We start from the raw sequence: 23,066 nt of genomic DNA, 5'->3' as shown, positions 1-23,066 counted from the left end.
CTCTCTCTCTTTTTTTTTTGGTACTGGGGATCACACTCAGGACCCTGTGCTTGCCAGGCAGGCGTGGCACTACTGAGCTACATCCGTGCCCCCCGCCCCACCCCTTTTTAAAGATAGGGTCTTGCTATGTAGTTCAGGCTGGCCTTTAACTCACTATGTAGCCTAGGCTGGCTTTGAACTCCCAGCAATCCTCCTGCCTCAACCTCCTGAGTGCTGGAATTACAGATGTGTGCCACCACACCCAGCTCACACATGTCTTTGAATGCAAAGAAACTGAAAACTTGTTGGTCTATTGGGGAAGTCAAGCTTATCCTCAGCTCACATTTCCACACTAGGTCAGTGCAATCTTAGTTACTACTTCAACCCTTCCAGATGTCCCAATACAGCACATTCCCAGCCAGCTGGCTCATAACAGCTATGCTTACCGTTTTCACAAAGGATAAATTATCTTCATTATCCAGAGGCACAATTCTAGAAGAAGAAAGACATACATTAAAGAATTTTTAACTGTACTGAAATTTGCAATGTTCTCTTTTTAAAACTGGTAATGACAACTCACAACTTGAATTTCTCTCAGGGATTTAAAAAACACTAGGTTGGCTGCATGTAGAAACAGCACATAGGTCCCTGGAGTGAATTACATCCACCCCTGTCCCTGCCCTCAGCCTTGGGCAGGAGGTACTCAGGGTACAAAGGTTCAGTTGAACACTGCCAGCCCAAACTCAAGTCCAGGATGGTGCTGTGGCCAGAGGTGGAACTGTGAGATCAACAGCAGCAGTAGCTACCAAGCTGCTCTCTTCTCTTTACCCTCCCAACCTTGCCCCATGCAAGGAGGCCCTACAGCCACATACTTACCTTCCCTGATTATTCACAGCATGTATGTGAAAAGCCGTCTTGGAGCTACAGACCCAAAACAAAACAAAACAGAAGTCAAGTCTGTTTTTGCTTATTGGTTGGAATCCTCCCCAGACACTTGCTTCTGTAATCTGCTTGCCCTGGGTTCTCAAAGCCACCCATTGAGGTGTGTATCATCCTTGCTTTACAGATCTAACTTTGATTATTTATTTGTTTGGTACCAGTGATCGAATTTAGGACCTTGTACTTACAAGGCAGGAACGGTACCACTGAGCTAAATCCCTGGCCCTACCTTTGATAATTTAGATAACTGTCCTAGGGTCCCATGTTGGAAGCAGGTGTGGCATACTGGGGCGTCTGTGTCAGTTCCTAGGACTGCCCAGAGCAGAAAGAATGCCTACTGCAAACTGGGAGCGGCCTTCTATTGCCCAGGGCCTCCTGACCCACAACATCTACATACTGCCTTGACCGTCCTCCTCTTCACTGCTTTTGTGACAAGCAGCCAGGACTGCTCTGTGTCCAAGCAGAGGCCATGTCTCTGCTACTCACAGTTAATTTCTGCAGAGCTGCAGACAGAGTCAGGACCTCAGAGCTGAGAAATAACCAAAAACCCTTCTTCCTCTTTTAGTAAAAGAAAGTTTTAAAATTGTATAAGCTTAATTTCATGGCTTAAGAAATTATATTAACAGTAACTTCCTGTGTGCATTCATGGCTCCTTTCTCTTTCAGGAGCAGGTCTGCTAATGTGACGCAGTTTGAATCCTCAGTGAAATAACTCTTGTGGAGGGGATGGGGCTCTGTTGGAAGACTGGTCCTGGGAGACTCTCCTCCCATTGCTTGTTATTTTTCCCTTGTGTCTTCCTCCAGTTAGGGCCTAGGACCCAGGCTCAGGCCTAGAAACTCTGAGATTGAGAAATGGCCTGGCCAAGAGCCTGAGGAAGAGGAGAAGAATGATTGTATCAGAAGACCCCACTATACAATAGCAGCTAGGGTCCACATGCCCAATGACTTTGCAAGGTGAGGAGTTCAGAAGATAGATGTAAGCCAGGCATGGTGGTACACACCTATGATCCTAGCCACACCTGAGGAAAAAGGATCCATCTGGGGAAATGTTTTAAAAATAGCAAGACTGTTTCAAAAATAAATAAATAAATAAATAAATAAATAAGGGCTGGGGATGTAGCTTGGTCGTGGTACGTGGTAGAGCACCTACGTGGTAGAGCACCTGCCTAGTAAGTACAAGGCCTTGGGCTCAATTTCCAGTATTGGGGAAAACAAAAAACAAGCAAGCAAGCAAATAAGCAGATCCAGATAAATACAGAGTTACCTATTTTGCTTAAAGTGACACAGCTGGAAAGTGAAGGATCTTTCTCAGATAAATTCTGCCAAGGAAAGACAGTAAAAGGCCAGGCATGATGGCACATGCCTATAATCCCGGCACTAAGGGAGGATCGCAAGTACAAGTCCTGCCTGGGCAAGTTAGCAAAACCCTGTCTGAAAATAAAAAATAAAAAAGGCTCCATGGTAGAATGCCCCTGGGTTTGATCCAAAGTACTTCAAAATATATGTGAAAGGCAGTACAAGGCCTACAACATCAGGCTTCCTCTATCTATTCCCTTTGATGGTCAGAACAATAAAATCCAGAAGACTCAGGAGAAAGGAGACCCAAAACAAGAGAGCCCTATACCACAGAGTTCTGGCTCTTTCCTGCACTCCTGGAGCTCAGAAATAGCACACAATTCTTCCTGTTAGATCAACTGACTGACTTATTATCAAATGCTCCTTTTCTCATTACGCAGGGGGTAGATACAAGAAAATGTGAGGTGTGGACCGGAGGCACCACAGAACACAGTCCAGAAATAGTCTTAAGTAAACTCCCCAGTACTGATGTCTTTTGTATCTTTTGCACAAAAGTGCACAAAAATGGTCCTGTAGGATGGGAGATCTAAGTGGGCTGGGGTCATGAAAATGGAGCTACAGACAAAGACCACATAGAGATCCACTGGGACATGCTGGGAGACATGACAAAAGACTGCAAGCCAGACTCCCAGACATCTAGACCCTGAGGCCCAGGGGTGCAGGGAGTCTGTCACCTGACAGGTGGATGAGGCCCAGGGCAAGTGAGTACAATCTCTTGTAAGCAGTGATTATCTTCTTGTGTCCAGGTTCCCTTTCCCTAAGAAACCTACCTCTTAGGGTTCTTGCATCACCCTTCTAACTTTGGAACCAGGCCTGTCAGGTTTCTCATCATTCTGGTATCAGTCTGCCTCATATTCTAGCCTCAGAACATGTGTGTGACTCTCGGTCTTGAAGTTCCTCTCTTGGACTCCTCGGCTTCTCAAACAAAGGCCTAATTATGAATAATTCTCCTTCATACATCCCATTATTTTACCAGAACATTTCAAAGAGCAGACAGAACATAAACTATAAGGGACAAAAGAGATTTTTTTTTGGTACTGGGGATCGAACTCAGGACCTTGTGCTTGCGAGGCAGGCGGTGGAACCACTGAGCTAAATCCCCAGCCCGACAAAAGAGTTTTTTAAAACAACAAACATAAAAAAAATTCCTCATAAAAAGAACAGCCATTGCTTACCGTAGTGCTGCCTTAAACTGAACCAACTCAAAGGATTCTAATCCAGATCCCAGGGACTGCTCTGCTAATTCCTTTGCCTTTAAAACAAAAAAGAGACAATTAGCTTGTAGGCAGCAAAAAGTACCCATATCATTGATAGGAATGGCCCGGCTAATAATGCCTTCCCCCATGTGACTATTTTGCATACATCAAGAGATTAAAGTGGAAGCATCATGTTAAGGGAAACAGGTGCTGCTTTCTTCAGGCTGAGTTCACAGGAAAAACCTGCACTAAGGCAGGTGGGCACTTGCACCTGAACTGCCCAGGGATGTAAGCAGCTGGGGCAATGCCAATGGCATGTAATGTCTAGAAAAGTGCTTTCTCCTCCCCTCTCTCCTGGCTCCAGAGGTGGCTCTGCCCTCAATTTCTTCCAGATGCTAAGAATATAAGTAGCTAGAGTTACAGAAGATCAGTTAGAAATCAAAGGCGTTGAGAACTGATATTGAAGGAGGACCTGTGGCTGTGCACAGGCCTACTATGGTAGCAGCTAAAGGGCTGAGAAGTACCCCGTCAGTGCCAAGATTTGAGTTCAGTGAGGAGGGGAAATGGCTAGGAGCTGGTGATTAAGGTTACAGTCTCTCAGCTGTCTACATCATACACAAGCTTTCCAATGTCAACTGGCTTCCTTCAGGAAAGATCCTATTGGCATTGGGAGGCATCAAGCTGACTCTTCTCCTCTCCTTACTGGGTCAGATTTAGGAATCCAACTCAGCAGGGCAGGTTAACAGCAAAACAGCAAGGAAGAAAACGGTCAGAGAGCAAGAACACACTCCTTGTCTAAGAAAGGCAAGTCAGACTTTCTAGTCCACAGCTGATTTTTAAAATACTAAATTATAGGAAACCAAACTATGTAACTCAAAACAAACTTGCCTAACTTCACTAAAATTCACAGTGGAATGATCTATATTCTTTAACTCCCCCCACACACTCCGCCCCAGTACCAGGGATCAAACTCAGGACCTTGCACTTTCGAGGCAGGTGAAGTGCCACTGAGCTAAATCCCCAGCCCTTTCACTTTTTTCCCCCCCTGGTACCAGGGGATCAAACTTAGGACCCTGCACTTGCACAGCATTGCTGAGCTAAATTCCTGGCCCTTCTTCTTTAACTTCTAAAAGCATTTTTTAAAAAACTATTAACAAAACAATGTAGTACAAGAATAACTTTTTAAAAAAAACAAAACTGATGTCTACAAGGAAATATTGATTAGCTGTCCCTCTCAAAACATCAGCAGTATGGTCACAGACAGCCTGAGCATACACAAAAATGAGTATTGCAAGGGTCCAAAGAATAAACTAATGGATAGGATGCTTTACATTAAAATAATGAGAGAAAGAAAGAAAGAAACATGGTATTTAAATTACCTTTGTTAGACTGGAAGTTTTAGCATAACATGCAATGCCAGCCAAAACAGCCTCAATAACAGCAGCATATATCTGGGACAAGAGCCTACTTTAAAAACAAAAAATAATGGGTTAACTACTGTATTATGAGGTTTTGTCAAAAGCTGTAAGCATATACAGTCCTCAAGGAACTGATTTTTTGGTTGTTTCAAAAAAATTTTTTTTTGAGGTAGGGTCTTGCTGTGTAGTTCAGGCTGGTCTTGAACTCACTCTGTAGCCCAAGCTGGCCTCCAACTCACAGCAATCCTCCTACCTCATCCTCCTGAGTGCTAGGATTATAGGAATGTACCATCACGCCTGGCTGATTTTTTAACAGAATGAGAAAAGTGCAAAAAGAAAAGCATTGCAAAAAGAACTCTAAACCTTTTAAAAGTGACATGGTTGTTTGATTTATACTTTGCTCTGTTAAATCATCTTTTAAAAAGTCAGCTCCTCTGAATTCTGTTCAAAAGACCAATCCTCTCTATTTGTGACCAACAGAAAATAACTAGCAGGCTTCCTGATCCTTCTACACGCAGGAGCAGCTACCCATGGACCAAGACTCCCTTTAGTGTATTGATAAGGGATTTGCAGTTTTTCCAAGGCCTAACCAACAATACCACACCTTCACAGCATCTCACCAGACCTGCTGAAGGATGGCTGTTACTGGAACCTCAGAGGGCAAGAGAGATCACCTGACTGAGGAGGGGCTGGGTTCACTAAAAATCAGATTAAACAGCTTCAGGCTTCTCTTCATGCAGCCTGCCTCATCTAGAGAGCAGAGAATGCTTCTGAGGGATCTCTCACCTTCCCCAAAAATATTGCTCTTTCTCTTTGACGATTCACCTCCCAAAGTCACTTAAAAAAGGTTCTTGTTTGCTGGACTACAACTGCCAAGAAGGTCTCTAGAAAATCCAAGTCTGGTCTCCTTTGGGAAGGTTTCCCCAACCCTGGTATCTGGGGCTGGATCATTCTTCACTATGGGGTCTGTGTCTTCCTTGTGCATTTAGCATACTCCTTTAGCAGCATCCCTTACCTCTCTCTACTCTAGACTAGACATCAGGAGCAACCCTCCACTTGTGACAACCTGAAATGTCACTGTTTCTTGTCAGTTATGCTCAGGGCTGGGGAAGGTAAGGACAAGGTGGCAGATTTGTCCTTGGTTGAGAACCATTGCTTTAACAAAAGGAGACCCAGACTCTTCTCAGTCAAGAAACTTAGGGAGAGAAAAGGCTCATCTACGAGGCCCTGAAGGGTAAGGGATGCCCAGCAAGGAAATGACATAGCCTCATAAAGAATATGTTTATTTTAAGCCTGTGAGACTCTAGAAGAAGGTGATAGGAGTTTGAAAGTGGGCAGAAACACAAAAATGATCTGGTCTAATCCTCTCATCTTACAGAAGAAGCAGCAGGGCCTCTGGGGATGGAATAAGTTGTTGAGAACCACAGAAATTCCTGGAAGACCTAAACTCAGGTACACTGTCAGCCTGGTACCCTTCTGCTGTGCCACATCACACTGTCAGCAACTTCAATTCTTTGTAGGTTCCTGTACCACACATTCACTTTGTACATGAGAGATATGAATTGGGTTGAATAAGAAAAGGGAACAGAGTTCACATAACAAAATGAGAGCTCCATGGATCAACACATCCTAAAGATTGTTGGCCAGACCAGAGCAGGACATTGATAATAAGCTTCACCACTTTGGGTGAACCATAATAATCATTCTTTCACATTATAACACCAGAGTGAAGTTTTATAACAGCATATAAAGATATCCCCTACCTGGCTTGATTCAAACATCACTCAGTTCAACACTGTTCAGCATCACCCCTCCCTGACTTCTATTTAGAACCTCAGATTAGAGTCAATACACAGCCAATACTTGGCTACTGATCCATAAAGTGGCCTTGATGGTGCTTCTGTCATTAGGACTCCACAAAGCACAAGTTCCACTGACTCTGTTATTTGGTAAATCTCCTGACATGGGCCCAAGTAGCACTTAATATCAGTTCCTGGTGCAGGGCACCAATGGATTTGGTTTAGGTAAGATTTCTAAAGATCCAGAAACAGGACCTTGGGCAGTGGTTAAGCTCAGCTGGCATGGAAGCGCAAGCAGGCACAAAGCAAGACTACACGCACCAACATATGAGAAAATGGTTGAGTTGCTGCTAAAGTGAAGGAAACCTGCAAAAAACAAAAAACAAAACTATATATACATTAGATTACAGTTACATAAAACTTTAAAAAATAAAACTTTCAGCAAAATTTTTTTTTTTTTGGTACTAGGGATCAAACTCGGGTCCTTGTGAGGGAAGTGACAAAACCACTGAGCTAAATCCCCTGCCCTTCAGCATAATTTTTTAAAGCCCAGAAAGATACACTGTGTACAAGATACAAATGGATAATGCCAGAGAGGAAGAAGTATTATTTTCTTTTCTCTACCTCCATACTTTCTATAGTACTATGACTATAGTATTACTTGCATTACATTTTCTCCAGTACAACTTTGTGGCCCCTACCTTAGAAATCCTGTTTCAGTAGTTCTGGGATTGGGTCAGGGGAATATATATATATATATATATATATATATATATATATATTGGTATTGGGGATCGAACTCGGGTCCTTGAGCTTGTGAGGCAGGCGGTGGAACCACTGAGCTAAATCCCCGGCCCAGGGGAATCTATATTTTGAAAAGATCCTTAGATAATTCTTTGTAGCCTGTCGCTGCTGGCCTTTCGGGAGCACTAGTCTGGATCTCACCAGTTTATGCTGGGGTGTCTAATTAGATAACAGAACTCTATTATGTCTATATTTCTAGAGGAGGATGCTTTTTGGAATTCAGTTTTTTCAGCATTAATGAATTTATTTCCTGTCTTTGGTTTCCTGCTGTAGGTAAAGGGAAAAATCCACTTAAGGTAGGACCTTTGTAAGGTTGCACAGCTGATTCAGACTGCAGCTCTGTTCCATAAGCTTGAGTGTCAAGTCCAGAGAAAACACTCCTGAGACCACATGGGGTTTCATAGATTTTCCCAGCAGATTTCAGAATGTTTTAAGAAAAATCCTCAATAAAAAATGTGCTATTGGGGTGGGGATTTAGCTCAGTGGTTCCACCGCCTGCCTTGCAAGCACAAGGACCAGAGTTGAATCCCTAGTTCCCCCCCAACCCCCAAAAAAGTGCTATGTAGAAAACATGAAGGGGAGCTTTGTCATATAAATCAGGGGTGGACAGATAGAAGTTTCTTGAGTTCTGGAGAGAGGAGCAGATAGCAAGCTGGCAGGGTCCTCTGGCCTAGATTTGAAACCAAAAGACAGGTGCTGGGGACCTGCTGGGTAACTACAGAGTGGTTTGCCTCATAATCAGAAGTCCTAATTACTGCTGATCTCAACAGGAAATAGGACAGCCACAACTGAGAGGCTCAACTCAGAGACAGAAAAATTAAATACAAAGACTTACATTTGTTCAGTTTTCTTGGGCAGCTTGTTATTCTTGGACAGTCTGTCATCATCACCTATGAAAGAGAACATGTATTAAGAATGTGATAAGGGCACAGGATATGCAAACAGTTCATAAAATGGCTAGAAGGGCTTAATTTAATTCAAAGACACTGTCAAGAATACCATTTTAAAAAAGTTAAATACAGTACAGCACAAATAACAGTGGAACCTGATTCCTTCTAGTAACCTCCTGGACCTCCACCTCTGACATTTTCCACTCAGCATCACCACTAAGCAACAAAGAAGATGGGCAGAATCAGCCTCTGGATTCAAAATTTTCTAAACTTTGAGGTATCAGAAAACAGGCTCAGTTCTGCCTCTTTATTTCCTTAATTATCTGATCCAAGTCATGCTCTTTCCTGAGTTACCTGGCTTATTTAACAACACCAAGGAGAAAACCCTGCTTCTGGGGTACCCCATTCTGCCAATACTGAGATCCACATTCATTCTAGAAGTTTCTCCCATATCTCTTGGGATGCCTGCAGCTGTATACCTGCAAGCAGGAAAGACCTGTTAGTCTTACCTTTTTGGATAGTGCCACAGCAAATTCCTAACTCCTAGGTAGCCTATCATAGCTTTTCTCACTTTCTTCACAAGAAAACTGTCAGGTAGGCCCCAGGCCAAGTCATCCAAACTTCCACTGTAGTCAACACCTCCTGGTATCTCAAACAAAGTCTTATTTATCTCAGCCTTTCTTGTGACAATGAGCACAGGACCTTACACTTGGACAGACCTCTAAGCCACAGGCTGAACTAATAGGTTTTCTCCAGAAATACATTCTGTAAGTAATGTATTAGATACATCAACTCTTCAAATGTTTTTTTTTTTTTTTCCTGGTACTGGGGATTGAACTCAGGACCTTGCACTTGCAAGACAGGCGGTGGCACCACTGAGCTAAATCCTCGGCCCTGGACACATCAACTCTTGATGCAAGAGTTGGAAGCCTTCAAATTGTTATGAGCGTCTGAACAAAGTAGTAAATTTTATGTTAATAAAATTTCATGGGAGAAGCCATTCATTAAGATGACATGTTAATTAATGAGATGAGAATTTATAGGGACTTACCTAAGTAAGGAACATGAGTAGCTCCAAAAAAGTATGTTCTTGAACATGCAAGAGGTCCCTTTGGTGAGATACACTGTGCTACCTTGATGTCAGAAAAAAATAAAAATAGAAAAAGAATAGGGACTTAGACACAAAGTATACTATACTATTAGAGAAACAAAAAGCACACAGTTAAAGGAAATATTTTATTTTACTAAAACTGATTTATTTTTTAAAGACATAAAAGACCACCCTTAATTTTGCTTTGTTCTTTCTTTTTTTGAGACAGAGTCTCACTATGTAGTCCAGGTTGACCTTGAACTCTCATGTAGCCCAGGCTGGCCTCAAACTTATAGCAATCCTCCTGATTCAGTCTCCCAAGTGCTGGGATTATAGATGTGCACCACACTTACCTATTTTTTTTTTCTAAATGTACATATTTCCAAAGGTATCCTTTGTATGTGTATTTGGTTTTGTTTGCAAACATTGGCTATATTGTAAGGTTGCTGTAGGGTATTTAGTCAAACCAGGATGCTAATGAATTCACAACTCAGAAGAAAAAAAAGAGACAATGTGTTTAAGTTTTGACACTCCTTAATATTTGGCCCAGAAAATAAGGACTAAAATGTATATTAGATATTGGGAAATGGGAAGAAAATATTCAAATGGGAATGGGAACAAGGGAGGAGGGAGGGAGAAAGGAAGAAAGGGACAAGAAAAAAAAGTGAAAATAGACGGAAAAAATGGAAGCAAAGCTTTTGTATACAGGGAGGGGAGGAGGCTTGTAGGGAGGAGGGAATGGGAAAAAAAGAGGCAAGATGTACCGTGTACAAGTGCAAATTCCCTATGATAAATGTTATCATTATGTATACCTAAAATGTACCAATAAATGTTTTGCTATAAAAAAATATTCAGCCCAGAGATTTCACAGTAAAGACCTTGGCCCACATGACAGGAAGAATTGTAGAGCAGCAACAAATTCAGGAAACTTGGGTCTCTACCTTCATTTGGATTTCATCTATCTAGCCCCACACCCACTTGTTAAGACAAGGTTTTGTTTTATAATTCAGGGTGATGGGCCGGGGATTTAGCTCAGTGGTTTCGCTGCCTGCTGCGCAAGGACCCGAGTTCGATCCCCAGTACCACCCTCCCTCAAAAAATAATTCAGGCTGACCTTGAATTCATTATGTAGCCCTGGCTGGCCTGGAATTCACAGTGATCCTCCAACCTCAGACTCCCGAGTGCCACCATGCCTGGCTGTACATAGCCCTTGAGAAAACAGGTTCCTCTAGGTTTTAAAATTTTTGTCTTCCTTGTTACGTTTTTCATTTATACAGAGATGGAAATGGATGTACATTATCTCATAAGGGTTCTAGTACAGCAGTTACAAAATGCAAAAATGCTAATGTGACAACTAAAGGAATAGAAAATAGTACAATATATAAACAATAGCTAAATGTTCACAAATATTCATTCCTTCTATTTCACTCAATTTAAGGAAGCCACACCAGAATACAGAGCATTTTCTGTAATACTGTGAATCCAAGTTACAGATATGAAATGAACACTTATTCTAACTATAATCCACTGTAGTAAGCATGATCAATAGTGCTATAATACGGAATGATAACTCAGGTATATATTCTTAATTGTTGGTTAATACATTTTATTATTTTGGGATATTTCCTCAATTAAAACATGTTCCTTGAATTTTCAAATTTTCCCTTACTAAAAGCTTTTTTTAGAGACAAGTGTGGTGGTGCATGCCTGGAATACCAGAATTCTGGAAGCTGAGGCAGGAAGACTGCTGCTAGTTCAAGGCCAGCCTGAGCTCCACAGTAAGTTCAAAGTCAGCCTGAACTTGAGACCCTGTCTCAAAAAACAAACAGGGAGGGCGATTTAGCTCAGTGGTGCCACTGCCTGAGTTCGATCCTGTACCAAACAAACAAACAAACAAACACACAAAAAAAAGGCATTTTAAAAAGGCTTCTTATATTATTCACCTACTTCCATGTTGCCTACTTTTTTTTCATTAGATCCCTTAACATATTAAACATAGGGGTAGATTACAGGGACATAAAAAACCCAGGGCAAATGCTTATCTGTGGCCGATGATTGTAACATCATCACATGTTTGTCTTGTATCATGTGCTTGAAAACAATGTAGCCTACTGTAGCCTTATGAAACTGTTACTCATGCTTAAGAAATGTCAAAATGACCTTGTCTCCTTTCCAGAAATAAAGGCTAAGACGCTGATTGGTCTAGCCCATACCAATCAATAAAACAGTTTGCCCCTGTAAGTATGGACACATCTCTTGCCTGGCATCCAAGTGGGATGCCTCCATCTTGTAGCACTACTCTGCTGCTAAGATGGCTGTTCTGTTTTCTCTGCATTTGCCACACTTTAAATAAACTTTTGCTTTGTACTATATCAGTCTTGACACTCCCATTTTCTGCTAAGAGTCCCACTTCTTCATTCTTTGCTGGAGGGCAAGGACCCAAAGAAAGATGAAAGGTCATTATGTGGGACTCCCAGCCCCTCACTCAGAGACTCCCCTATCACTTATTTTACCTATTTATCTTATTTACTTATTTAGGTGGGGTTTTTTTTGAGTCAGGGTCTCTCTACGTAGTTCAGGGTAGCCTTGAACTCATGGCAATCCTCCTACCTCAGTCTCCCAAGTGCTGAGATTATAGACATGCACCACCATGCCTGGCTATACATAGTTATTTTAAATACTCCATAGGGCTAAGACTATGCTCAATGGTAGAGCACTGACCTAGCCTGCTTAATAAAGCCCTGGAAGGCCGGGGATTTAGCTCAGTGGTTCCACCGCCTGCCCTGCAAGTGCAAGGACCTGAGTCTGATCCCCGGTACCAAAAAAAAAAAAAAAGCCCTGGGTTTGAGCCCCAGTACCCCCAAAGAAGAATATAAATAAATAAATAATCTGCCTGAAAATTCTAAAAATGAATCCTATTTGAGTCTGGTTCTGATGGTTGTATTCTCTTTTGCTGTCTTGTTTTTCAGACAGGGTCTTGCTATGTAGTTCAGACTGGCCTTGAACTTGGGGCGATTCTCCTGACTCAGCCTCCCAAGTGCTGGGATCACAGTCCGCTGTGTTCTCTTTTCACACATGCTTTTTCTTGCCTTTTAGCATGCCTTGTAATTTTTTTTGGAAGCCAGATATAAATGTATCAGGTAATATGAACTGAGGTAAATAGGACTTGCATGTTAGATTTGATGTTAATCTGGATGGGAGTTGGGTTCTGTTTAATGTTCTCTATAGCTGTAGCTAAAAGTGCCAGTGGCTTTACATTCTTGTAGTACATACTAATGTCTGTTTGTTTTTGATACAGGATCCTGGGTTTAAGACTGGCCTTGAAATTGTTTGGTAGCCTATGTTGGTCTTGAACTCAAGATCCTCCTGCCTCAGCTTTCCAAATGCTGGGGTAATAGGCCTAAGCCACCAGGCCTGGCTTCCTGTAGTATTCTTTTTGTTTGTTTTTTGGTACCAGGGATCGAACTCGGACCTTTCGGTTGTGAGGGCAGGCCCCAGAACCACTGAGCTAAATCCCCAACCCTCCTGTCGTATTCTTATGCAATACTTCCCACCCTCATACAGTCCATGCCTTGCAGCTCTTTCAGTAGCAATTACCTGTCACTATACTGCAGAACTGTTGGGGTGGTGCTGAGGTACTTGGGGAGTTAGTCTATTAGTGGGTCTGTGTTTCTGGTCTACGATCTTCCCAAGTGAAAGGGCACTGATTTTCAGTTTATTTACCCCTTTTTCTTTTAAGTACAGGGACAATTTCCCAAGTCTTTTATATGTCAGAACTGACAAGAGAAGTCTCCTATGAAGGTTTCCTCTGACACCACTTCAGTGGGTGAGCAGGAGAACTTACCACTTCATCACCGCCAGGCAGGAGTGAAGTCCAGGTTCTCACTGAGCTGCTATTGCATGTATGTGTGGGTGGGGGCAGTGGGAGTTCAGATTCCCCAGATGCCTTAGCTGATACCCCACTGGCTTGGGAGGATGATAATCACTGTGAGTAAGGAGAAGGCCTTGTTTTGTTTTCACCTTTTACAGTCCTAGGAATTGAAAACAGGGCTTTCATGCTGAGCTAAGTTCCAACCTCTTTTTATTTTGAGACAGGGTCTCACTAGGTTGGAGGTGGCATGTTACTGCTCAGTGGTGGTGTGGGCCTCCTGTGACATTGAACCCAAGGACAGGCCCCTTGTTACTGTGGGTAGGACAACAGCCAGGCTCCCCACTGAGCCTCCTTTGATACCATCCTGAGGAGAATGAGGGAGGGTATACCTCAATTCCAGTCTGGCAAGGGTGGATGTCTTTTCTGTTTTTTATTTTTTTGGTACCAGGGATTGAACTTGGGACCTTGCACTTGTGAGGGAGGTGCCAGAACCACTGAGCTAAACCCCCGGCCTGGGGTGGATGTCTAGACTCTTCACTCACCCCATGGGTAGGGCAAGAGCAGGAGGCAGTTTTTCTGTGGGGTTTGCATATAGCAGTTGTCTAAAAGCTTTCTGTCCTTTTTTTTTTGTTCTGGAGACAGGGTCTTGCTATGTAGCCCAGGGTGTCCTTGAACTCACAGCAATCCTCCTGCCTCAGCCTCCTGAGTGCTGGGATTATAGGTGTGCGCCACCACACCTGGCAAAGCTTTCTGTCTTTCAAGGCTGCACCTTTCCTGGGACTCTGAATATTTCAATATTCTCCAGTATCCAGTTTGGATATAAGGGAAAAAGAAACCCCAGAGAAATCATCTACATCTTCTTTCTTTGGTCCTGACCAGTCTGCTTCCTACTCTCCACCTTTCAGAGTCTGTTTGTATTTGTTTTATATGAAATGTGCAGTTTTCTTAAACATGTGCAGTCAACTTGTAAAATTATAGAGAGAATCCTGCTCCATCTAGCATTTTCTATGTATTCTAAGAGTGTTTGGGTGACTAAAATGGGGTTTGAGCCCTCCATTTGCAGAACAGCAAGATCCTGACAGCACATACATTCTGGGAGCCCTATATCCTGGGCTGCCTTGAAGGTAGATCTGGGTTAACAGCCCAGAAAGACTAAACTACACCTGCTTAGGTCTTACTTATGTTCTCCAAAACCAAATGAGAGATAATAGTACCTACCACCCCAGCTTTCCTTATTGTCAGGAACATTTTGAAAACACATTAAATTAAAGATAACATAAACTTTTATAATCATTAGAATCCTATATGCAGGTTTAAGGTTTCCTTTAAAGAATGTGAAAGACAGCTGGGTGTGGTGAGTGGTGCATACCTATAACCCAGAACTCCAGAGGCTGAGGTAAAAGAATCTCTGGGCCAGCCTAAGCTACATAGCGAAAGGCCAGCCTGAACTACACAGTGAGACTCTGTCTCAGAAAAAAAAAAAGAAAAGAAATGAAAAGGAAAGAAAAGAAAAGAAAAAAGAAAAAGAAAAGAAAGGAAATGTAAAAGACAATATAATCAAAGCAAAGATCTTCCTGCTGGCACACTCAATAAAAGAATAATGATCATCAAGGTTTACATCCTTAAATGTAACAGGACACAATAAAATTAGGCTTAAAATTACTATGTAAAAGTATGCTTTAAACCTTTTTTATTTCTAAATTAAATGTTTTCAAATCATACCCAGTACTTTTAAAAAATATAGTCAGTTTCTAATAATTTCTTTTTACTCCAATACAACTTCACATTCAGGGTTAAATCAAAATACTAAGTGGAAAAGGTTCCTTTTGCCTAGAAGCCCTTTCCCCCAGTTTGGTAATAAAGCTAATTAAACAACAGGCAGTCAAGCCACTCACCATGTGTTTGGCAAAGCTCCCACCAGGACCAGTGCTGCGTACCAGATGACCTTCAGAAGGGAAGTTAAAGTTGCCAGCATTCAGGTTTTCTCGCGTGGAGTGATTACCAAAGAGAACAAATGGCTGCCTATTAGGGCTAGAACAGCAAATCAAAAAAACACATGATTAGAAGAGAGACCAAGCCAGGGCAACTTCATCAGACCTGAGTGAATTCCAGGGGTTTTCTGATTGATGTCCTGTAGCGTGAGCAAGGTAGTCTATCTAAAGTTCCTGGTGGGTTGGGAAAAGATTACATCTCTCTGCCTCTTCCTAGTGACCCATAGGGATCAGTCATTTTGGGACATAACTGTACCCATGCTAGGTTTATATTTTCAGCTTGTCCTCCTTTTTGAGAAATCAGTCCCATAAATTTGCTGTCCATGATGCAGTGATGGAGCAAAACCCTAGTTTAAACACAGCATTTAAAAAAATATATAGCATTTTAATAGGAACATAGGTTTTAAAGTATGATAGTAATTGCAATACACACACTAGAAAGACAATAGCAGTAACCAGTTCCTAAGTAACCTCCAGGAGGGAGGAGAGGAGGGTTGCACATGGTCTCATTACCACCCCTGTGAGCCTGGTTCCATCACATGTCCCCTTCTTCCCCTTTCTTGGTTGGACTCCACCCTCTTCCCATTTTCTGCTTACAGCTCAGCCCACTCTGATCAACCTTCCTCAGTCATTTCATTTATAGAGCTCTGGCAAAAGTCACCAAGTGAATGCAGTGGACTTCTGCTTCCTCACCCTTTCAAACCGATAAACCTCTTGAAAATCTTTCTAATTTATCCATTTCTCTCCAACCATGTTGTCACAATCCAAGTTTGTACCGTCATCATTTCCTCCCTGAACAAATACAAGATTTTCTGTTTTCCTGGATCCACTCAATCTTTATAATGTATTTTCCAAAAGTAATGATAATTTTTTAAACATGCAAAGCATTTACTGCCAGTATACTATTCTCAGGAGAAGGACCTTGCACATGGTCAACAAGAACCTGTATGCTGGGGATGTGGCTCAGTGGTAGAGCACTTGTCCAAGAACCTGTGTGGTCTGCTTTCAACTTTCTCAGCTCCATGGAAGGTCACTCTTGCCCCAGCCAAGCTCATCTTCTTTTATATCCCTTATGTTCTCATCTTAGGAACTCTGCTGTTCTCCTTTCTCTTAATTATCTCTACTCACTGTTCATGTCGAGAGGAGGCCAGGCTCTCTAGTTTTCATAGTACCACATGTTCTTTTCTCTTTCAAGGCTAAGATTTTGTAATGATTTCTCTCTCTCTCTCTCTCTCTCTCTCAGAAGGAAAAACCCTGCTAAGCTTTATTCAGGTAGTGAGGGCTACATCCTACCTGCCCCACCCTTGCAGTCCCCTTCCCCTCCAGTCTCACTTCTTGTCCTCCTCTTTCTCCTTTTTGCCATCCTTGGTGGCCTGGGAGGCGAGGGAGCCCATGGCGTTTTAGATGGCTTCATTGTCAGGATCTACTCTGGGAAGGTTCTCCAGAACACTCTGAAGGAACTTGGGGTCCTGCATCACGTTGTAATCATCCTCCTCCTTGGCTGGCTTGGGGGTGTCCATGACTGAGCTAGGGGGTACCCACGACTGACCTACTGGGACATCTGCATGGCATAAGCGATCTGCTCTTCCTCGGTCATGCTGCTTAGGTCAGGAAGCCCAGTTCAGCCAAACCCTGCTGACTGATGGTCATTTTCAGCAGGGTGTAGTCTGAGTCTTTGGTCCCAGCAATATCAGCCTCGGCTGCAGAGGCTGTGGCTGGCCGCCAGGCCTCCTCCTCCTCCTGCCACTGCCACTGCTCTTCCATAAAACACGAAAGGCCAGGGCCAGCTCAGGATCAGCACTGGGATCCACTCCAAATTCAAAGTCACTGGCACCAAGCCCCAGCATGGGACCACCTTTGCCAGCCAGAATGGGAGAACTGATGAGTGCATGAGCCAAGCTGGTCCCAGGAGGCACTGTCACCAGATGAGAGCTGGGGCCATCTTTGCCATACAGAGTATTTAACACAGGCCGTTAGCTTCTCTGTGTTCACCTCCTGTTCCCCCAAATTGATAATGTCTACATTCACTTCTTCTTTCTTAGGGCATTTAGCCAGTTTCGCCACATCCTTCTCATTGTTCTCCACGGGGCTTCCCACAAAGGCAATGATGCCCCTCTTGTGGTTCTTGCCCTGCCTGTGGTTCAGAGCCAGGAGGGACATATGGATAAGAGTGCAGAAGGTGATCTTGCCCTTGGGTTGGACAGTGTGGAGCTTGGAGAGGATATGGCCAGTGTAAAGGGTGAGTCATTGGCCAGTGTGATGAGGCCCATGTTGTTCTCAGAGTTGCTGTGGGTCTTTGAGTGACACACTATGTTGACAGCATCCTGCTGGGCCTGCAGCCAAGTGGGCAGGAAGTCGCCATACTCACTGTTGTCCACACAAACCATTTGAGAACTTTTGCTTTTTTTTTTTTTTTTGGTACTGGGGATTGAACTCAGGACCTCATGCTTGCCAGGCAGGCGCTGTGCCACTGAGCTACATCCCCAGCTGTCCACACAAACCAGAGTGCTTTCCAACACCATCTTGCTGCCTTCCTCCCTATGATTTCTCTTTTTTTTCAGTATTATTGTTCCCTTTTTTTTATTACTATATGTTTGCAGTACATAATGTTACATTCCTGTGGGGAGTTGGTACATGTACACAACATACCTTTATTCTTTTTATGTCCTCTTCCCTTTCCCTCTCTAATCTCCTGCTCCTCTCTACAAATATATTTCTCTGTGAGGTTAATTTCTTACTGCTCCACCACACTATAAATTCCATGAGTGCGGAGACTATATTTGTTGTTTATTTTTAACCATGTAGCTCTCTTCCTTGGTATGTCATAGGTTCTCAGTAAATATTCAATGATAGAAAGGATATTTTAAATAATTAATTTTTTTGAGACAGGGTCTCATTATACAGTTCAATCTGCCCTTGGCAACTCATCGTGTAGCCCAGGCTGGACTCAAACTCGTGGCGATCCTCCTGAGTGCTGGGATTACAGACATTTGAAACCATGCCATGCTCAGAAAGAATATTCTGTTTTCTTTTCTTTTTTTTTTTGGTACCAGGATCGAACTTAGGACCTTGTGCTTGCCAGGCAGGTGCGGCACCACTGAGCTACATCCCCAGCCCAGAAAGGATATTTTAAAATATTGTTTCTATTATCCTTTCCTTAAACTGTTCTTAATGTACATCATGTAGAAAATTTTTTGCATTTCACTTCATTCCTCTTAAAAATATACTTAAGCTTCAGGAAAATGTTAAGACTAAACATGACCGCTGGTCATGATGGCACATGCCCGTAATCCCAGCACTCGGGCTGAAGCAGGATGATCACTGCAAGTTCAAGGCCAGCTTGTGCTACATAGTAAGTTCAAGGCCAGCATGAACTACACAGCAAGACACTGTCTCAAAAAAAAAAAAAGAAAAGAAAAGAAAAAAAAGTGATTGACTTTTCTTCTGGAAATCAAGCAAGCTAAGTAGTGCTTTGGGCAGAAAAACCGTAAGTCTAAGTCCTACCATGGTAGTTTACCTCATTATTATTAGATTGGACTAGTGTTGTGGGAAAAAAGGAAGAGCCATCTCCTTTTACATCAGAAGAAGCACCTCCTGCTGATTGTGATGAAAATACAGAAGGAACCACTTTTGAAGTCTTTCCTCCTCCTCCTCTTCTCCTATCCTTCTCTCTCCTCCCCCCCACCCCTTTTTTTTTTGGACTGGGTCTTGCTATGGAGTTCAGACTGGCCTTGGACTCACTATATAGCTCAGGCTGGCTGAGAACTCCCTATGATCTTCCTGCCTTAGCCACCCAAGTGTTGGGGTTACAGGTGTGTGCCACCATGCCCAACATGATATACAGTATATTAACTATTTTTATACTCTTACATTTTTTTGGTACTGGGGATCAAACTCGGGACCTTGCACTTGTGAGGCAGAGAGTGGAACCACTGAGCTAAATCCCTGGTGTTATCATTTTGTTAAGAAATTTTGTTGGCCCGGGGATTTAGCTCAGTGGTTCCAGTGCCTGCCTCGCAAGCGCAAGGTCCCAAGTTCAATCCCTGGCACAAAAAAAAAAAAAAAAAAAAGAAATTTTGTTTTATTTTTTTCACTTAAAAAAAACCAAGTACACTAATATAAGCTTTCAGGAAATCAAAGAAGTAATTCTCATCTTTTTGGATGCATAGTGTTAGGCTAAATATTAATCCTGGCAAGAGATTTATTTACTATTTTGAGACAGGGTCTTGCTATATAGCTGAGGTTGGCCTTGAACTTACTGTGCAGTCCAGGCTGGCCTCGAACTGGTAGTGATCCTCCTGTTTCAGCCTCCCGAGTAATGAGATTACAGGTGTGGGATACCACACTTGGTGCTATTTCCATTTTCTTTGGGAGGCTGGGCCTTTAACCCTCTTACTCCCCCACAAACTTCTGCTGCTCCCCTGCCCAGCTTTGGATATGTTTCCTCTTGCTTTCCTGAGCTGAGGATGGAATGAATATTCCTTTCTTTAGATTTTGGTAACCAAGAATGTTTTAAAATCCACTTCACTATAAAACTACAGAAAAATAAAACAAATACATAAATACAAAAGCAGTGAAAACAAATTTACGGAGTACGGAGCTTTTACCCTTTGAGCACTGAAGTCTGTCCATACTCTTGACTCAAGCATCTGAACTTGGATGCCCCCCTGTAGCCACCCCTTTCACTCTTCCTCCCTAGGAACCTTACCTGTTTTCAGTTATATGGCTGGAGATCATTCCATGACTGAAGTAACTTCTGAATGGCTAAAAAGAAGCCAACACTGTATATGAGATCACAATTTTGTAAAATAATCACAAAACCCCTCACATACATGTATCCCACGTGTCAAGGAAATGTGTTACATGTTCATGGGTGCCTATGAAAGAGGTGGGGAGAAGAGAGGTTTCTATGTGTGGTAGACAGCAACATGAATTTTGGGGCCAGGTAGCAAGCAGACAAAATATTAGAAAGGGAAAAAAGTGCTGTAAAAAGAAAAAAAATAAAGCAAAATTCTTTTCAAATTTATAGTTTTTAACTACTGAAAGAAAACTGGACCAACTACTACCAATGGTCCAAATTGTTATTTCTATGGAGATCTTATTTTTCTTCTATTTAAATGTTTTTTCTACATTTCCAATAAATGATTATATTAATTAAAATATGCTAATTTAAAATGAGTAACAAGAGAGAATCGAAGGAATGTAGTACACTGACTTGAGCTATTATGTTTCTTTTTAGTAAGAAAGAGTCTTTTTGTCTATGTCTTATGCTCTGAGTAACTACTTTTAAAATTATGATACACAATGTATTTTTTTTCCTTTGAGACAGGGTCTCACTATGCAGTTCAGGCTGGTTTTGAACTCACCATGTAGCTGAGATTACCCTTAAAGTCGCAGTGATCCTCCTGCCTCAGCCTCCTGAGTGCTGGAATTATAGGCTTATGCCACTATGCCTGGCATGATACACAATGTATTAACTACTGTAATTCTCTCTCTCTCTGTTTTTTTTTTTTGTACTAGGGATTGAACTCGGGACCCTGCGCTTGTGAGGCAGGTGGCAGCACCACTGGGCTAAATCCCTGGCCCCCTCTTTGTTGTTTTTTTTTTTGAGACAAGATCTTGCTATGCACTTCAGGCTAGTCTTGAATTCACTATGAAACCCAGGCTGGCCTCGAATTTGTGGCGATCCTTCTGCCAAGTGCTGCGATCATAGGCATGCGCCACTACACCCAGTCTTCTTATTATTTTGTTATGAAATTTTGTTTTATTTTTTCATTAAAAAAAAAGTACATTGACATAAATTCAGGAAACCAAAGTCATTCTGACCTTTTGGATGTACAGTGTTAGGTTAAACATTAATCAAAAATTAACATGCAGATTTTAGTGCTCAAAGTTTACAAAATTTCAAAAAGGCAATTTTATTCTCCCTAACAAACACCTATTGTATTTTTTCCAATTATTTAACTAATATATGTTCTTAGTAGAATACAACAAAACCCATCAATAATCCGTAAGAACTGTTAAACATTTTGGTACATTTCTTCAATCTTTTTTCTAAGGTACATCTATAGACTACATATGATAGTTGACTAACATAAATAGTTCTCTGTTCTTGGAGATTTATACATTACTAACTTGTCTATATCAAGAATAATACTGTAATGAGCCAGGTGTGGTGGCACATGTCTGTAATCCCAGCAGCACTCAGGAGGCTGAGGCAGGAGGGTCACCTTGGGTTCAAGGCCAGCTTGGGCTACATAGTGAGTTCGAGGCCAGCCTGGACATGGTAAGACCCTATCAAAAAGAAGAAGAAAAAAAGAATAATATCATAATGAACAACTTTCAATAAATTTTATCTGCAGAGCCAGTCGTGGTAGTATATGCCTGCAATCCCAGCACTTGGGAGGCAGAGGTACAAGGATTGCCCCAAATTCGAGGCTAGCCTGGGCTATATAGTGAGTTCAAGGTCGGCCTCCCCTACAAAGTGAGACTCTGTCTCATAAACCACAACAAAATAAATTTAAAAAAAATTTTCTGCAGCTATAATTATTTCCCAAAGCAGCTCTGGAAATAAAATTATAGAACATAAAGAGAAAACTATATTGCCAAGTTGTTTTTTTTTTTGGTACCGGGGATCGAACTTAGGTCCTTGTGCTTGCACAGCAAGTGGCAAAGCCACTGAGCTAAATCCCTGGCCCGCCAAGTTGTTTTTCAAAACAGTTTTATCAATGTACATGCTTACTTACAAGTGAGTGTACTTACCTCTGGTCTTATTACCAACACTGCTATGAATGGTTTAAGTAGATTTGCCAAGTTGGTCAATGAAAAATGGTACCTCACTCTTATTTTATAACCTTTTACTTTTTATTATTATTATTTATTTATTTATTTTTTGGTACCGGGGATCAAACTCGGGACCTTGCGCTCATGAAGCAGGCACCAGAACCAAGCAAGAGCTAAATCCTGGGCCCAACGTTTTACTTTTTAACACAGAATATTTTATATGTGTTTAGTAGCCATCTGAACTTTTTTCCTTGTTAGTTATATGTTTTTCATTTCTCTATTTATCAATTAGCATTTTGGTGTTTATTTTACTGATCAGTAAAATCTCTTTTAGGGTAAAATAATAATAACTACAATTGGACTGGGGATGTAGTTCAGTGGCATTGAGCCTGCCTGCAAGTGCAAGGTCCTGAGTTCAACTCGTAGTACCAAAACCAAAATGAAACAAACAAACAAAAACCACTATAATTTACTGCGGGCTTATCATGTAACTATGAAAGGCACTGAAATGAATCATGTCAAGTAATCCTAATAACAGCCTAAGAGGTTCATGCTATTACTGTCCCCTATGTACAGATGAACTGGCTAAGAGACAAAAGTTGGCGAAGGTCACAGACCTAGTGAATTGCACAGCTGGGATTCAAACTGGTTAATCACTTGGGAAAAAAAAAATCCATAAAATTAGATCTATCTCTCACATCACACAAACAAAACTTCTATGTGGATTAAGAATCTAAATATAAAAATTTAAACCACGCAAATACCAGAGGGTAGATATTCTTTTTTATGTGGTTCTGGGGATCACACCCAGTGCCCTGTGCATACTAGCTAGGCAAGCACTCTACCACTGAATTATTCTTTAACCTTCAATCAAAGCCTTTCTCTGCACAATAACTTGAAATACACAGATCATTTATATAAAAATAAAAGTTTCCATGGCAAAAGAAATAA

The 23,066-nt window shown here is 41.8% G+C and overlaps 1 protein-coding gene and 1 pseudogene across 4 annotated transcripts in view; both read right to left on the bottom strand.

Moving 5' to 3' along the window:
- Positions 1–23,066, bottom strand: part of Dnaaf9 (dynein axonemal assembly factor 9) — a 134,988-nt gene that overhangs the window by 68,202 nt on the left and 43,720 nt on the right. For 2 of the 3 annotated variants that reach the window (XM_087188716.1, XM_004840711.4), the window contains exons 9-16: positions 20,041–20,096; positions 15,237–15,372; positions 9,432–9,513; positions 8,326–8,380; positions 4,849–4,936; positions 3,449–3,525; positions 856–900; positions 426–471 (exon numbers count right to left, since the gene is read on the bottom strand). In XM_087188716.1, coding sequence (XP_087044842.1) covers positions 426–471; positions 856–900; positions 3,449–3,525; positions 4,849–4,936; positions 8,326–8,380; positions 9,432–9,513; positions 15,237–15,372; positions 20,041–20,096 — 585 coding nt within the window. The remainder of the gene's footprint in view (positions 1–425; positions 472–855; positions 901–3,448; positions 3,526–4,848; positions 4,937–8,325; positions 8,381–9,431; positions 9,514–15,236; positions 15,373–20,040; positions 20,097–23,066) is intronic. The other variant, XM_013070696.3, reaches the window with a different exon arrangement.
- LOC106009023 (26S proteasome non-ATPase regulatory subunit 4 pseudogene) lies at positions 15,379–20,033 on the bottom strand (annotated as a pseudogene). Its single transcript, XR_015441984.1, has one exon. The product of XR_015441984.1 is annotated as a 26S proteasome non-ATPase regulatory subunit 4 pseudogene (transcript).

The sequence above is a fragment of the Heterocephalus glaber genome, unplaced genomic scaffold (assembly GCF_053883595.1).
Source record: "Heterocephalus glaber isolate CG9 unplaced genomic scaffold, H.glaber_assembly_v1.0 deba00001532, whole genome shotgun sequence".
Lineage (NCBI taxonomy): Eukaryota > Metazoa > Chordata > Mammalia > Rodentia > Bathyergidae > Heterocephalus > Heterocephalus glaber.
This window is presented reverse-complemented; position numbering and strand designations above follow the sequence as displayed.